A 17,462-nucleotide genomic window follows, 5' to 3' on the forward strand; every position below is an offset into this window, starting at 1 on the left:
TTCAGTGTCTTCTATGCCCCATCTTCAAAGCTGTACTTTCACTGCTCATTATCCAGTCCACATTTCTGCACTCAGAGCGCACCACCATGCATGTTCTACAATGTTCTCTTCTTCTGCTTCTCACCTTGTTTCAAGCAACAGGTAAAGTTCTTCTGTTTATTATTTATGGAAGGCATTGAAATCTGCCCACTGAGCTGTTTTAGCCTCTGTAATGTCACTCATTCTTGTTACAGCTTGCTCAGGCAGTTACATCATAGGAGGCCGAGAGGTCAAAAAACCTAAACCATGGATGGTCTCGGTCCAGGTCGGGAGTTATCACGTCTGTGGAGGAACTCTTATTCAGCAGCAGTGGGTTCTGACAGCTGCACACTGCAAATTGTGAGCAAACAAATTTTTAAAAATGTTTTTTTCTGTGCTAATGTTCTGAAACAGTCACTAAGTCATCATTTAGGCTACATATAGCACTCTTGTGAAAATGGTGTTCCTCAAGAATTTCTTTTGATCATTTCCTTTGATGGTGTACTTCACTGCTTAGGAAAAAAATATGGTTCTTCAACAGTTCTTGTGAAGGGTTTGTCAAGAGTTCCTTTGATAGTTACATGTTTTTCACTGCTTAGAAAAAAAGGTTTAGTGTGGGGTTTTTTTTTTTCAGAATTAAGTGTTCTTTCTTCCTTCCTCATTTAAATGTTTTTCACTTTCTTGGAACCTTCTCTGATATACTTTTAAACACGGTTCTTCAAGGGTTCTTTTGCAACTGAAGTGTTCTTCACTTCTTTGGAATCCCGATCTGAAACACTGTGAAACACTGAAAAAGGGGTTCTTCTGTGGTTCTATTGATAGTAAGGTGTAGTTAGTTAGTGTACAAAATGAAGTGAACTTGTTTTCTTTTGAAAATGCTAAAATAATAAAAATGCAATATTTTAGATATTTAAAAAGATATTTAAAGATAAATTGGTTGATCTCAGTTTAGAGCAAAACAATCATGATTTCAGTTGTTACTGTTCAATTTTTATCATACAGGTACTGTAGATTTAATATTACTCTCATTGACTTTTGTGTATAATTGATACTCGGAGGCGTCTGTGTGTCTTTCCTCATTTACACTCTATTTTTAATTTTGTGAAAACAGCCACGATAACAATCTATGTATGAGATTTTAATCATCAATTTAAAGTCTGGTCTTTAAAGTTGAATTATATACTATATACTTAAGGCTAAATTTACATGTCTTCATGCATGACCTTCTATAAAAGATGTAGCACCAGCTTGGATATAGTTTAGCACAGAACATTTCCTAAACATTTGGGCAAATAACCCCAACGGATATTATAAATTTTCTGCGACCCCAAGCCTTGACCACCCTTCATTTTTAAAATATTTTTTATATATTTTACAGATTATATATATATATATATATATATATATATATATATATATATATATATATATATATATATATATATAAAATATAGGGATATTTACAGATATATAATATAGGGCTATTGCAACATTATATCATATGTCAGTAATATAAATGAGTAACATACACACTTATGTAATGCTTATGTCCTAATTTTAAATCCATATTCAGGTAATGTTTTGGCATATTTTTGTATTTGTTTCCTTGACTGGTGTGGTTCGTCTGAGTCAGAATCACTGGATGTTGTAGAGAAACTAGCCAAGATAGGTGGACAGAGAAATTTGTCTATCCTATGCTAGTGCAGAGTGTCATGATAGCAAAAAAAAAAAAAAAAAAAGACTGAAATAACACATATATTCTTAATTTAAATGTGGTTTGTCTGAATGTCACTAACAATAACATGTCAAAATAGTAGCACAGTAAATCTGTCTTCATAGTTGGAATGACATTTGTAATATATATTTGTAAATGAAATGAATGAAACAAAAGTGGACATTGTGAGTTTCTCTCATGACACCATTCGTAAATCATGGGGTCCAAACTCATTGCTTGGGAGCCCCTGGTTTATCACCTTTTTTTCTGGGAGTGAATAAAATTTACATTATGCTTAATTTAATCCCAATTCGAATTTTGTTTCAGTGTTCCCAAATCTAAACCAACGACAGTGCTTGTAGGTGCTCACTCTCTGACAAAGGACAAAAATGTTGAGCGAGTCAAAATCCTGAGCTTTCACATCCCTGAAACGTACAGTAATAAAACTAAGGTTGATGACATCATGCTGCTGAAGGTAAAGAACATTCTTGCAAAGACCAAATTGTCAAAAATGTTCCATAAGGAACAGTGCATTAAGATTTTTACGCTTTTTTTCCAGCTCCAAAACAAAGTCCAGCTTAGGAAAAACAAAGTGGAAGTGAAGACGATTCCCAAGTCGAGCACAGACGTCCCAGCAGGGACAAAATGTGAAGTGAGAGGGTGGGGAACCACTCAGGTAGAACAGCCTAAATACAGCGACACCCTGCAAGAGGTGGAGGTGACGGTGGTGGACAGGGAACTGTGTAACTGCTTCTACAACCGCAACCCTGTCATCACTAATGACATGCTGTGTGCAGGAAATAAGCAGGGGAAGAAAGATGCATGCTGGGTAAATTGAGTCATTCTACAATTAGGGGTACATTTACCATCAACCGAATTGCACAAACAAGAAAAATTGACATATTAATTAGTTCTTGACTACAATGTATTCACTTATGGCCAAGCAAACATGACAGGACGTACTTCACCATATCAACGATGTCCCTGTGCATGAGCTGTTACTATAGAAATGATAACATATTAGAATGAGAGCGTTAATATAAACCTGTGTTAACTGATAGATAATAATATGTTAATAGATTAAAACTAGATAATACATTGAAAAAATAATAGCTTTAGTTCATGGGCCTTCAAAGGCTCAAGAGAATAATGATTATACTGGCCTAGAGCCTCAAACTGAGAAATAAGATGGCATACGGCATACAGAGGAATGAATTGCGTCTTCCTGTATTTTCAGGGGGATTCTGGCGGACCTCTGGAGTGTAAGAAAAGCATTGTTGGTTTGGTGTCAGGAGGAAATAGCTGTGGCAATCCCAACAAACCTGGTGTCTACACTCTTCTCTCCAAGAAACACATTTCCTGGATTAACAAGACACTTAAAGAGCAATCGAACAGCACAGAGGTTTAGAAACATAACATTTATCAATGCTTGCAGTATATATGGTGTCATATACAGTATCAATTGGCATATACACCATGTAATATTTACTTGCTCTTTGGCTTTCTTTTATCTTTTACTTCACGCATGAACAGTACAGCAAAACAAAGAAAGAAAGAAAGAAAGAAAAAAGCAATGGTCACTTAACTATAAATGTACTCGATCAGCCAAGACATGTTTGGGGTCTTGAAAGCTGCGTCTTATTTTTGAAGAAATATGGAGCTATGGTTGTTTTTGTCAGTGACTTTGTCCTTTTGTCCATGTTTTTTTAGCGTGTCTTACAGAGTCAGAAACCACATTAGCAAGTCTTCTTGAGACTCTTTACAACTCCTTACAACAAAGCTGATTGTGGTGACACACACTGTGGGATGATTTGCACACATACATTTAATACACCATGCTAAACTGGTGGCCATAAATTTCTATTACTTGCTAGCAACATTAGCCTCATTCCCATTAAAAACTAAAGAAGCAATCTTTAGACATGTTTTTGCTGAAACAAGGGATTCATTGGTAATTCTGAGCAATACTGGAAAAAGTCAGATAAACAAGATACTGTAAGTAAGGAATAAAACACTGTGTGTGGTGCTGTTACAGGAAAATAATCACTGTAATGGTTTTGTTACCACGCCAAAGAAACAGCACGTCCCCAAGTGTTTTAGTCCACTTGTAACACAGCAATTTGCCAATGAGCTTAATTATTTATTTTTTAAAGAACATCACATCATACTTTTAATCCATTTATAGTTACATTTAATGTTGTGGAATGTCTGTGAAACAAGTTAGTCATTCTCTCACCAGCCTCTTGTTTTTCTCCCTGTTGAAGTTAATAAAATAAATTAAAAAAAAGAAAAAAAACCCAATGAAACTTGTCATGTTGCTAAGAAACTGCAAAGCGTAAATTCCTCTGTCATGCAGACTTTCCCATGTCAGAAAACTTAGTTACGGCTTTATCTTTGACTGTTACAAAGCGTTGACACTGGAGATTCATTCCACAAATATTAAATAAATGTGTAAAGTTTGTGTAAAAACAGTGTAATTGTAAAAATAAAAGTTTGTCCTTGCAGAAAACTTCACTATATGAATGATTACACACGTTGCCATACAAGTCGCTGTGCATGAGCTGTTACTATAGAAACAATAAATAAATAAATAAATATGTGAGTTGCAGCTATACCGCTGTCTAAAGATCTGTTTTTCTTTGCTGAGTGTATAAAAGACTTTAGAGCAGTTTGTGGAGCGTAACAGGTTTGTTTGTTGAGGGTTTACACTTGGGTGCATTCTGACATTCCTTTCACTGAAACGTCTGCTCAGGTCCAAATACAAACAAGCCGAAACCTCCTGCTGACAGCACATGGCCAATTTCAGATACCCACAGAGCAGCTGAGAACATCAACAACCTAAAAAGTGATGAATTCTGAGGAAATGTTCCACTGGACTTGAAGCGAAAAATGCAAAAAAAAAAAAACAGCTCAGGAAAAATCCTTCACATGGAGAATTTGCTTATTGCTTTAAAAAGATTTCATAACAACTTTCTGGCATTGTGAAATGAGCTGCTTTTGTTTAGTACACTTATCTCATTTCCTACTGAAATCTCACTGTTGTCAAATGAATGAATAGAAGTGTGAAGGTAATTTACTGTAATGAACAGGAGCATCATGTCTGTAGATCCTCATCCAAATGAAGAAAAGGACGCAAAGGTAATATATTTCAAAATATATGCACACAATATAAACCGATCAGCCATAACATGATGACCACTGACAGGTGACGTGAATAATATTGATTGTCTCATTACAATAGCACCTGTCAAGGATTGAGGTATATTATGCAGCAAGTGACCAGTCGGTTCTCGAAGTTGATGTGTTGGAAACAGGAAAAATGGGCAAGCGTAAGGATTAGAGAGACTTTGACAATGGCCAAATTTTGATGGCTAGATGACTGGGTCAGAGCATCTTTAAAATGGCAGGTCTTGTGGGGTGTTCCAGGGATGCAGTGCTTAGCACCTACCAAAAGTGGTCCAAGGAAGAACAACTGGTGAACCAGCGACAGGGTCATGGGCGCCCAAGGCTCACTGATGCGTGTGGGGAGCGAAGGCTAGTCTGACTGGTCCGATACCACAGAAAAGCTACTGTAGCACAAATGGCTGAAAAAGTTAAATGCCAGCTATGACAGAAAGGTGTCAGAACAAACAGTGCATCACAGCTTGCTGCGTATGGGGCTGCATAGACGCAGACCAGTCAGAGTGCCCATGCTGACCCCTGTCCACTGCCAAAAGCTCCTACAATAGGCACATGAGCATCAGAACTGGACCATGGTCTGCAGAGGGTCTGCAGACTGAAACACCTTGTTGATGAGAGAGATCAGAGGAGAATAACCAGACTGGTCTGAGCTTACAGGAAGTCTATAGTAACTCAAATAAGCACTCTTTAGATTAGATTAGATCAACTTTATTGTCATTGTGCAGAGTACCAGTACAGAGCCAATGAAATGCAGTTAGCATCTAACCAGAAGTGCAAACAGCAATATATATATATATATATATATATATATATATATATATATATATATATATATATATATATACATACACACATATATACACAGTACACAGTACTATATATATATATATATATACAGTACTGTGCAAAAGTCTTAGGCACGTGCAAAGAAATGCTGCAGAGCAAAGATGCCTTCAAAAATAATGAAATTAAATGTTAAATGTTTCTACTTTAAAAAAATACTATAAGGAGCAGTAAACAGTAATAAATAAAACAAAGTTTGCTTTGTTCGCTTCGCTTTAAATAAAATAGTAGTCTCAGGTACAGTGTGCAGTTTTATAAGGAAATGAGCTGTAAGTGTTACTGAGCATCTTGCAGAAGCAGCTACAGTTCTTCTGGAGACTTTGTCACACTTTTTCAGCAAAACCCGGCAGCTTTCATTATGTTTTTTGTCTGAAAAGTGTCTCTTATGTAATATGCTGCTTTCTTTACTGACATACAAACATTTTTCTGCAACATTTAATTTTGTGCTGGAAAACTAATGTTTGGAAATCTAAAAAGTTTTTGTACTGAATCAATAATTTAGAAGTCATAAAATAAAAATCCACAACAAAGTTTGTACTAAAAAAACTAGGGTACCTAAGACTTTTTGCACAGTACTGTATCTATATTAGTAGAGACCAGCTCAGTGCAACTGACAAGGTGTACAAACATACAGGTGCATTGTATAGAGATATGAGGTATATATAGATATGGTTAGATATGGTAGAGAAAGTAGAGGCCAGCTCAGTGCAAATATAGAAGGTGCATGTAGTAATTAGTCAGTAATGTGCAAGGAGACTAGTTCTGAATGAGGTGTAAGGGCGAGTTACCATGGTAGTGCAAATGACAAGATACAGATGGTATAAGCAGCATATCACACAACACATCAAACCTTGAAGCTACAACAGCAGAAGACCACATCAGGTTCCACTCCTGTCAGCCAATAACAAGAATCTGAGGCTATCATGGACACAGACTCACCCAAACTGGACAGGTGAAGACTGGAAAAAGACAAGGTGGTTTTTTTTTAACCTATAACTGTCTAGTTTCAATGAGCCTCTGCCCATGTGAGCCTCAGAGTCTAGCTCTTGACTGACAGGAGTGGAACCTGATGTGGTCTTCTGCTGTTGTAGCCCATCCACCTCAAGGTTCAATGTTTGTGCATGCTGAGATGCTTTTCTGCTCACCACAGCAGTAAAGAGTAATTATATGAGTTACTATAGCCTTCCTGGCAGCTCGAACCATTTTCTTCTGACCTCTCTTATCAGCATGGCATTTCCACACACAGAACTGTTGCTCATGCAGTGTTTTTTGATTTTTGCTCCATTCTGTGTAAACTGTAGAGTGTGTGAATTTCCCAGGAGATCAGCGGTTTATGAAATATTCAAACCAGCCGATCTGTTACAAATAAACATGCCACGGTTAAAGTCACAGAGATCACACGTTTTCCCAATTCTGATGTTTGATGTGAATATTAACTGAATCTCTTGACCTGTATCTGCATGATTTTATGCATTGTGCTGCTACCAAATGATTGGCTGATTGGATAACTGCATAAATGATCAGGTGTACAAGTGTTCCTATTAAAGTGCACAGTGAGTGTAATTTATCATGCTATATGTGAAAAACTTGCCAATCAAAGCACAAGGAGGAAAATTTTCTTATCAAGATATCTAGCAAAGTTTCTATAACAGTCGGCTAGTCATGTTAGCTGTTTTTAGTACTTGCGCTCGCTAAGCTGGGGGATCGCTAGGGGAGGTTCTTTAGTATTTTTCATAACCCGTAAGTGTTAGTGTAGTTTTTTTTTTTTTAAGTTTTTCTTTGTTCTTCATGCGGTATTCTGATTAGCTACTTGTATTCTTTGAGATGTATAATGTTCTATAATAAATTTATTTATATATTTTTTTATTTTATAATTTTATAATGTTTATTGCTCCTGTGTCATGGATAATATTCCCTAATTGTGGCTCATTATTTAATTGTGATTAAATTTTAAAGTGGTTATAATGATATAACTATAAAATTTTGTTTATTGCAATTAGGCTGGTTGTCAGGTTACAGACTACAGCACCCATCAACCACTGCACACTACATGTTCATGTCACGCACTAAGTCACATGGTCACGAACACCTGATCCACATTTATGCACAATGAGCACCAGTATATAAGTCATGCTTGTATAGCAAGCTTAGTCTAGAGTCTGTTGCAATTAGTAGTGTTATAGGTTGTTGTATCCATGCTATACTCATGTGTATTTCACGCTTGTCTAGTTTATGCTTGTGCTTGTGTTTATGTTACATAGTCCTTGTCTTTGTTCATGTGTGTTTCACTTTAAATAAAATACTCTGCGCTTGTCGTCTCCAACGACACTGGTTTGTTAAGTATTTTTCTGATTTATTGCTGTGTTCATTATGATTAACACAGAGATGTAACTGGAATTGAGTTTTGTTGTTGTTGATGTTGTTGTTGCTAATGATATTGTTCAGTTGAACTTTAATGTCTCTGATTTCTGTTGTAGTCTGTACTGTGGGGTGTAATGTGCAGGTTTTGTGGGTGTTTTAGCTTTTGTTCCAAATTATTTTCCAGTTTTGATTTTCTCTTCTTGCAAGTGGAATCCTGGACTACTACTTTAACCATTTAACCAGAAATACTGGTGACAGTTCTGGGGAATCATTGGTTTCCATAAAGAAAGTTCTCTTTTTCTCTCTGTCTTGAAACAAAACCTAAATCTATCATTGTTAAGCAAGGATATGTTAAAGTGCCATCTGAATGAGGTTTTGGATGCAGTGTTCCTGTTTAATTTAAAGCTAATGGGTGTGTGGTACGAGCATTCAGCTGTACTGTGGTATTTGGATTTATTTTATTGTCTGAAGTATTTGGGGTTATAGAATTACTAAAAAGAAAGTAGTCTATTCTGGAGTAGGTATGATGGACTGATGAGAAGAATGTATATTCTGTTGAAGAAGGATTTTCTAATCTCCAGCTATCGCCAAGTCCTAAGTTATTCATGTGTTGTTTGATAAATTCTGGTGTGATTCTTGAGTTAGTTCATGTTGATCTTGTCTTAGGTCCCTGAAGGACTAGTGGTTAGGCCTCATCTTTCTCACCGCCTCAGTCCTGGATTTATTCCCGGCCAGGGAACCAACCCCCAGCCACCGGGGTCGCACAATACAGTGCGCTCTCAGCGCCGGGCCCAAGCCCTGATAAAAACTGGGGAGGGTTGCATCAGGAAAGGCATCCGGTGTAAAAACTGCGCCAAATCAAATATGTGGATCAATGATGGCAGATCAGCAGGAGCAGCTGAAGAGAAAAAAGGATCATCTGAATTTGGTCCATATATGCTAGTGATTGTTGTATTGTTTATTGGGCCTTTTATTATAATATATCCATCTTCTTGATTGATGTTTCTTTGTTTTTGCCAGGATGCAGTTGAAGACAAGTGCAGGTGCACAATGATTTATTGGTGTAGCAAACAGGACAAAGACATAATCCAAAATGTGCCCAAAAAACAGGCGAGGGTCAGGTGATCAACAAACAACATAGACAAGGGCAGACAGAAGCAAAACATGAACAATGAAACCAGGTCGAACCAGAAAGACTATAACAGTAACAACTGGCACAAAAGGACACAGAGTGTATACTTCACAATGCATGTGTGAACTGAAAGTCCTTAAATATTGGGTGTGTGGCTGTGACTATTACTGTCATTAGTAATCAGGTGAGTGTGAACGTGAGAATGTTTGGGTGTTGTAGTCCTCGGCGGCCATATTTGTAGGCCGTGCTGAATTCTGGGATGTGTAGTTAGACGCTGATTCCGGCATCGACATGAATGAAGTGTTGTGGATTAATATTGATACTCCTCTTTTTTAGAATTATATGATGCATAATATATAGACAGACATCAGCCTGTAGTTTTTTTTAAGATGACTTGAAAACTTACTTATTTTTGCTGGTGAGTTAATGCCACCTACATTCCAGCTAACTAGTTTTAATGCCATGAGTGTGAGTTAATGATTTAAATATTTATGTCTTTATGTTCTGTCTATAATGAATTGGAGATTTTGTTTTGTACATGATAAAAGAACAAAGAGAAGGATATGAGGGAGAATAATTCCACATATATGGTGCATTCTGGGATTTTGAATCCAATGTTTGCACCAATGTCTCCACTAATTCTACGCTGGATTTCTCAGTGATATGACTTTGAATGTCAATGGAAAATAGTGAGTGAGAAGTTGCTCTTTTGTTTTTAGGAGCTCCAAAGAGCTGAGGGAGCTATGGAATTTACTCTGATATATTATTATAAGTGCATTTCCCTGTATTTATTATAGACAATATTACACTGCACTGTTCCTTGCTCACTAAAAGACTTTAATTAGTCTAAGTGAGGTTTCAGGTCCAAGGTCAGGCCTGTACTGTTGTCTTCCTTTGAGCTTTATGGCCTTTAGCAGTTATGAAATATAAGATGGATGGCTTCCAAAGGGGTGTCCTTTATCTCAGAGTTCTGAGGGAAATGAGAGAGAGAGAGAGCAACAGAGAGAGATGACTGAAATGTGAGAGATGACAGGACTGTACCACCCCCTGCTGGATAACCAGCAATTAAAAAGCATACACCCCTCAAAACACCCTTCGGCGTTTCTCTGGAATCAATAAAGACTACAGCAAGCCGTTTTAGTCTAAAGTGCTTCCAGTTCAAGTGAGCATAAATCAGTTTTGACTAGCAAAGACTCCAGTTCAACATACTGTATCGAAACTAATTTTGACTAGTTGAAATTCTAGTTTCATGTATGTATAATTACATTTTATCTCACAGAGATGCTGAATTCTGAGTTCTGATTGGTCAGAAGGTGTTGATTCATTTTCTCTAACAGCAGCTCTGACAGTAGCTACAAGTCACAGGTTTATATTAAAGCACTTGTTCTAATACATTATTGTTTCTATAGAAATGACTCATTTACAGGAATTTGTTTGGTGGACATAAACTAAGTCTAATAATAAACAGATCTAAAAAAAAAAAATCATGTGAAATTGTTAATATGGCGACATTTTGTGTGCTTTCTGGTTTCTCTGTAACATGTCACTTTTTTAACTTAGGGAAAAAAGAGAGGCTGGTGAGGGAACAACCGTTTATAGCTGCTATAATGTAACTGATAACAGGAACTATTTGTTTCACGGACATTTAACATTAAATGTATGTATAAATGGACCAAAATGTATAACGTGTCCCTCTTTAATAAACCAAAAAAAAAGTAATTGTTGGCAAATTGCTGTGGTATAAAAAAAAAAGAGATAAAAGACTTGTATAGGAAAATAATTAACTTTGGCCACAATATTACTGACAATTTTCCTATAACAGTGTCTTACTGCTTAATTCACTAGTCGAAATGCAAGTTCTAGACATCCCTAATATAATTATGACTCATTATATCTTAAATACACATTATCAGTAGTCAAAATCACTCCACGTTTGACTTGTCAAAATTGACAAGTTAACTGAGATTCCATGTAAATGAATGATAAAGAAGCCTGTGACTAGTCAATATGTATTAGTCAATAATATGAAATGTCACCTTGGAATTATTTCCATAGAATTGAGAAAGCCTCAGTTGTATTGTTGCTTGCTGCTGTTGCTGAATTTGTAGCTCTGTGTTGTGTGTGTACTGTACATAAAGAAGAAAAGAAAGGTTGCTTTGTGGTTGCTTGGGTCGTAGGGTGACTGCATGCTCCTGTGACTTTTTTGTTGGGTTCCGCACACCCGATGCACTTAGTCCCAGTGCACACCTCTACTGCAGATCTGATATTATGACTAGGTGATAATTCATACTAGATATCTAGAATTACTGTATCTACTAGTAAAAGCTGCATTGCAAATATTCTGGATATTTTTTATTCCCAATCAAAATATATTTTTTTGCGAGTGAAAATTGATTTATGCATTTTAGCAGGAAAAAAACTGTTGTGGAAACTGCATGCCTAAATGCGTGCTAACACTGGACGCCAAACATGTCTTGGCTGGAACTTGTTTTTTACTAACTGTTCCTTTATGTGGTCTTTTCTAAATCTCAAGACTTAACTGTTAAGCTGGTTCTGCTAAAATGTGTCTAAACATAAGGCACAGCATGAAGCAGAGGTGGACTGTGAGGTTGAATGATATATAGCTGTTGCCTATTACATTGTGATTTCTGTCAGTTTGGGACTGAGAGTAACTCTCAGCCAGTGGATATGATATATTGAGGACAGTCTATATTTCTGTCTCAATTCACAGACTGCTAAACAGGATTCTCTGTATATCAGCGTTACTTCAGTTGAGAGAAGAATCTTACCTTCTGGAGTTTAGTAAGCTGTGGGCCTGTAATTTTCATAATTCTAAGTAGTGATTTAAAAAAGCCTGTATCCTATGATTAAAGTAGGTGTGACGGATCATAATAGTTGCTCACTTCGTCTAAATACTGTGGGCCAAGACCATGTACATAGACATATTTCGCAATAAATATAACTGTCAGTTCATGTAATGTATAAAATAGTGCTAATATGGTGAATCTTTTTTTGATTCTCGTACATTTGGCTTTACGGAATAACTGGAGCTTGTTTTGGCTCCTGCTAAACATTACATTCATCCAAAGCTATGTAATAAAAGTGTGATCCAGTTTCTGTACACTGTGTGACAAATATTTTTATACTACCATCTGTGGGATTTTTATTATGTAAAGTAATTTTTATTATGTGTGTAGTGCTGTTATAGTAAAATAATAATGGGGTCTAATTATAAGGAACATTATTTCTACATTGGTTGTGAACAGTGATTATCTTTAAAAATTAACAGGCTATCACTTCTTACTCTAGATGCAGTGGATATAAAAAGTACGGACACCGCAGTAAAAATTGCGGGTTTTTGTGACGTAAAAAATTGAAACCAAGCTAAATCATGTCAAATCGTTTTCCATTTTTAGCATGAATGAAAAACAAGTAGAAACATTTTAGGGAGAAAAGAAAAAAACTTACAATAGCCTGGTTGCATAAGGGTGCACAGCCTTTTATAAAGGGGCATGTGACTGTGCTCAGGATTAACCTCACATTCAGATCACATGTTCATGGCACATCATACATGTGCAGTCAATGACATTGTTCTGATTAACTCCAAATGAAGATCACCTGCTTCTGTAAGATCTTCTTGACGTCTTCTTGGTTTCATCTTACTGCTGAAGCCATGATCTGCAAAGGGCTTACAAAGCATGTACAGGATCTCATTGTCGAAAGGTATCAATCAGAAGAGGGTTAGGAAAGAATTTCCAAAACAAAAGATGTTCCATAGAACACTGTGAAGTGAAGAAAATGGGGCACCACATTGTCCACATTACCAAGATCAGGATGTCTCTCCAAAATTGATCAAAAGACAAGAAGAAAACTTATCAGGGAGGCTAAAAGATATGTTTAGTGTATAAACAAAACAATCAAGCTTATCACCCAAAGAACACCATATCCATGGTGAAGCATGGTGGTGGCAGCATCATGCTATGGGGCTGCTTCTCTTCAGCTAGGACTGGGGCTCTAGACAAGATGGAGGGAATCATAGATCCCTAAAATAGATTCTCCAAAACTATATTTAAGCACAAAACCTGCAGGCCTCTGTTAGACAGCAGAAGATTAAGAAAGATTTCACTTTCCAATGCACAATAATACTTTTCAGTTTCTCATACGCACCTTAAACTAAATTGTGCATGTCTTACTATGTCGTGCACCAAAACAACAATTTAATGTTCTCTCCAGGGTTCCGTTCCATTTCCATTAGCCAAGCACTGACTCACTGATAATGGCTTTGAGTTTCTATATATCTGCCCTTTCCAGGCAAAACAGGAGTGATCTCAGACAACTCAATCTGGCTACAAGAACCATGGCCCATGTTCAAGTTTGAAAATGAGTGGGTTCATGTTGCTCTTGTTCATGTACAATTTGCATATGTATAGAAAAAATAATAATAATAATTCAATGAGCTTCTGTGCCTCTGTTGTCTTATAACTGTTTGGGGATTCATTAATTCAACATAGAGAAACTGTATGGTGTTGAGTCATTTAAAAAGCCCGTCATATAAAAAGCTATCTGTCTAAAGAGACAGCAACACACTTTGGATCCCAAAATCCCAAAATAATGGTGCTCTATCGATATTTAAGAAGTGGAGGTAAAAAACTTTAGGCATCTTAGATTAATTCCAACCTCATGTCTAAATTATAAACCATGTCTCTAATCATAAATCCTATAGGATAGACTGTGATGTTGTGAGTAATATATAGCTGTCTATCAATATTGGACTGAGAGTTAAGCCTCATGCTGACATATTGAGGACAGTGTATATTTCTGTCCCACATCACAGACTGATAAACAGGATTCTTGGCTTTATATCAATTTCATTTCAGAAGAGAGAAAATTCGTCCCCGCACTGAATGGCAAATTGCCTGTTATGAAAGCTATTGTTAAAGACTCAGAGAAGGTAACACTCAGAAATGGACTGTAAGGCTGGTTTTAATGAGGCAATTTGGACAATAATATAACATCTGTGACACTGTAAACATTTTATTATTAATAATATTATTATTCAGGCCATGGATAAATTCAAATACAGTACTTAAATTTAATGTTGTGAAAAAAAAAGAGAAATAATCAGATGGGGGGAATACATTCTGGAGGCACTGTACCTCACATCATTGATCTGCATTGTTATGTGCAGTGTTTACTTAAACACATAATGTGAAGAGTGTATATTGGTTTTATTATGGCAGAGAACACTGCACAGTATGCTAAGGGAGAGCTCAGAAGAGTGTGCTACAGTGTGACATTATATTGTCAAGTCCTATGTAAAGTCCCAAAACTCTGTTTGAAGTTCCAAAGTCCTACTGGAGGTCAGAAGACCTTTTGGCGGTCCTTGATCCTCACTGAAAGACCCAAATGCCTATTACTCATATATATATATATATATATATATATATATATATATATATATATATATATATATTATTCACAACGTCACAGTCTGCTAAGTGGGGAACCCAAAGCCTGTTCTCAAAGCAGTGGAGGTCCCAAAGACCTATTGGAAGTCCAGTATTCCTGTTGGTGGTTTCAAATCTCTATTGGAGAATCCATCCATCCACTTTCTGCACCGCCTATCCTACACAGGGTCACAGGGAGCCTGGAGCCTATCCCAGGGGACTTGGTGCAGAAGGTGGGGGGACACCCTGGACCAGGTGCCAACCCATTGCAGGGCACAATTGCACACACACCTATTCACTCACTATGGACAATTTAGAAATGCCGATCAGCCTACAACGCATGTCATTAGACTGGGGGAGGAAACCGAAGCAAACCCCAAAGCACAGGGAGAACTCCAACTCCAACAAATGCAAACACCACGCACACAGGGCGGAGGCTAGAATCGAGCCCCCAACCCTAGAGGTGTGAGGCAAACGTGCTAGCCACTAAGCCACTGTGCCCCCTATTGGAGAATCCATAATCCAAATGTCTCATTGGAGGACCCAAAGCCAGTATCTGAAGAGCTATTGGAGAACCAAAAGCTCATTCCCAAAGCCCATTCTCAAAGCCCTACTGGAGAATCCATACCCAATTCCTGATGTCCTGTTAGAGGACCCAAAGCCGGTTGCCAGAGCCTGTTCTTCAAGACCTATTGGAGAAACCAAAGCCAGTTCCCAAAGCCCTATTGGAGCACCCAAATCTGTTCCTAACCCCAAACCAATTCCCAAAACCCTGTTGGAGGATTCAAAGCCTGATCCCACAATCCTTCTGGAGGACCCACAACCCAGTCACAAAGCCTTTTTCTAAACCCTGTTGGAGGTCCCAAAGCTCTATTAAAGGTTTCAAATATCTGATCTCAAAGCTCTATTATAGGATCCTGCCACAAAGCTGTATTGGATGTCCCGAAGTTCCTGTGATCCTCATGGCCTTTGACAGTTGTGAAAAATAAAGATGGATTACTTCCAAAAGCCATCCTCAGGAGGTTATCCATCTATCTAAACATTAAACAGTGACGGAGACAATAAGAAGAAGGAAGAGACATGGCCCAGAAGGTATGATTGAAATGTCACAGTAGATATGACAAGACAGTTCACTTTCATGGCTTTCATGAAAGTTCCTTTGATCAATCTCTACACGTAGCTACACTTGCGAATAACACAGTGTGTAAATATTAGACATAGCATGAGGATAGGCAGGCTGAGATGTTTAATGATATTTGTCATACAGGACACAGAATTGTTTAACACAAAGTTATTTACATCTCCAGTAGCAGACAGAGCTGTTTCAATCCTCATTTCACTTTAACACTTCTTTTTAATTCTACATTGATTCTGAATCCAGTAAATAACTAGTAAATTGATATTCTTATCGAAAGGCCATTAACTTGCAATACATTTACGTACTAGCTGATGAATTTCCATGACAGCACAGAGGGCAGTGAACAAGACACGATTCTTATTAAGTCCAAAGGGAGATTTTGTTCATTATTGGTGCCCTCAATGCGTTCACTATGTGGTAAAGGCACTACTGGTATCAGGAAAAGTGCTCTGAGAGAATCTGTTCTGTAAAGTTATAATTCCATTATATTCTATTCATATTCCATATACAGTATATACTTTACAGGATTATTTAAAGAAAGGTAGCTGCTTTTCACTTACTGAAGACAAATCTGAAGGCAGAATGACCCACAAACAAGCAGCAACTGAAGATGGCTGCAGTAAAGACCTGGCAAATCATCTCAAGGGAGGAAACTCAGCATTTGGTGATGTCCATGGGCTCCAGACTTCGGGTAGTCATTGACTGCAAAGGATTTACCTCCAAGTAATAAAACTAATCCTAATATTTATGATTATATTAGTTTGTCCCATTACTTTTGAGCCTGTGAAAATGGAGGAACTCTGTAAAAAATGGCTGTAATTCCTAAACGGTTAATGCAATATTTTTGTTAAACCCCTTGAATTAAAGCTGAAAGTCTACGCTTCAGTCACATCTTGACTGCTTCATTTCAAATCCACTGTGGTGGTGTACAGAGGCAAAATTACCAAAACTGTGTCACTGTCCCAATATTTATGGACCTGACTGTATATATATATATATATATATATATATATATATATATATATATATATATATATATATATATATGGCATGTTTGATCCTGTACATTTATGCTGGAAGCGGTTTCTCATAAGGTCACAGTAATAAAGCAGACAAAATAGCACGACATTTTTGCGGTATTGTTTTATGTAGACCTATATAAATGGACAGTTTGATAAGGCAAGAAACTCTATTAGCAAGGACCCTAGACAAAAAAGAAAAAAAAAAAAAAAAAAAGACTTTCAAAATATTAGGAAGAGAAAAGTCGGGGAGTGAGTAAAGTACTGCAGCTTTTATATGAAATAAATTAATATTAATTGGGCTGGAAACTATTTTTTTTAAATTTTAGAATGGATGCACATATATATATAAGCTTGTGTCAGGATATGATCCTTAGCACCAGGCATAGTAGCATTATCTAAAGAGGAAAGGCACCTGCTTGGGTCCCCTCAAAGAGACTCTACTAATAGCTCAAAAATGTAGGCTATTAATAATCTAATAGTTAATAGCCTAAATTTTTTGAGCTACTAGTGGAGTCTCCTTGAGGGGACCCAAGCAGATGCCTTTCCATGCATATACACTTTTGTTTGTTTTAGTTGCTACATGTATTTTTTTTAACAACATTTTAGG

The 17,462-nt window shown here is 37.0% G+C and overlaps 1 protein-coding gene across 1 annotated transcript; it reads left to right on the plus strand.

Annotated features, from left to right (window-relative positions):
• Positions 1 to 4,346, plus strand: LOC113543195 (granzyme K). Its single transcript, XM_026941271.3, has 5 exons — positions 1 to 141; positions 234 to 378; positions 2,060 to 2,207; positions 2,292 to 2,561; positions 2,970 to 4,346. Exons 1-5 carry the CDS (start codon positions 87 to 89, stop codon positions 3,138 to 3,140), a joined length of 789 nt encoding a protein of 262 aa, XP_026797072.1. The 5' UTR covers positions 1 to 86; the 3' UTR covers positions 3,141 to 4,346.
• The last annotated feature ends 13,116 nt before the right edge of the window (positions 4,347 to 17,462 follow it).

The sequence above is a fragment of the Pangasianodon hypophthalmus genome, chromosome 15 (genome assembly GCF_027358585.1).
Source record: "Pangasianodon hypophthalmus isolate fPanHyp1 chromosome 15, fPanHyp1.pri, whole genome shotgun sequence".
Lineage (NCBI taxonomy): Eukaryota > Metazoa > Chordata > Actinopteri > Siluriformes > Pangasiidae > Pangasianodon > Pangasianodon hypophthalmus.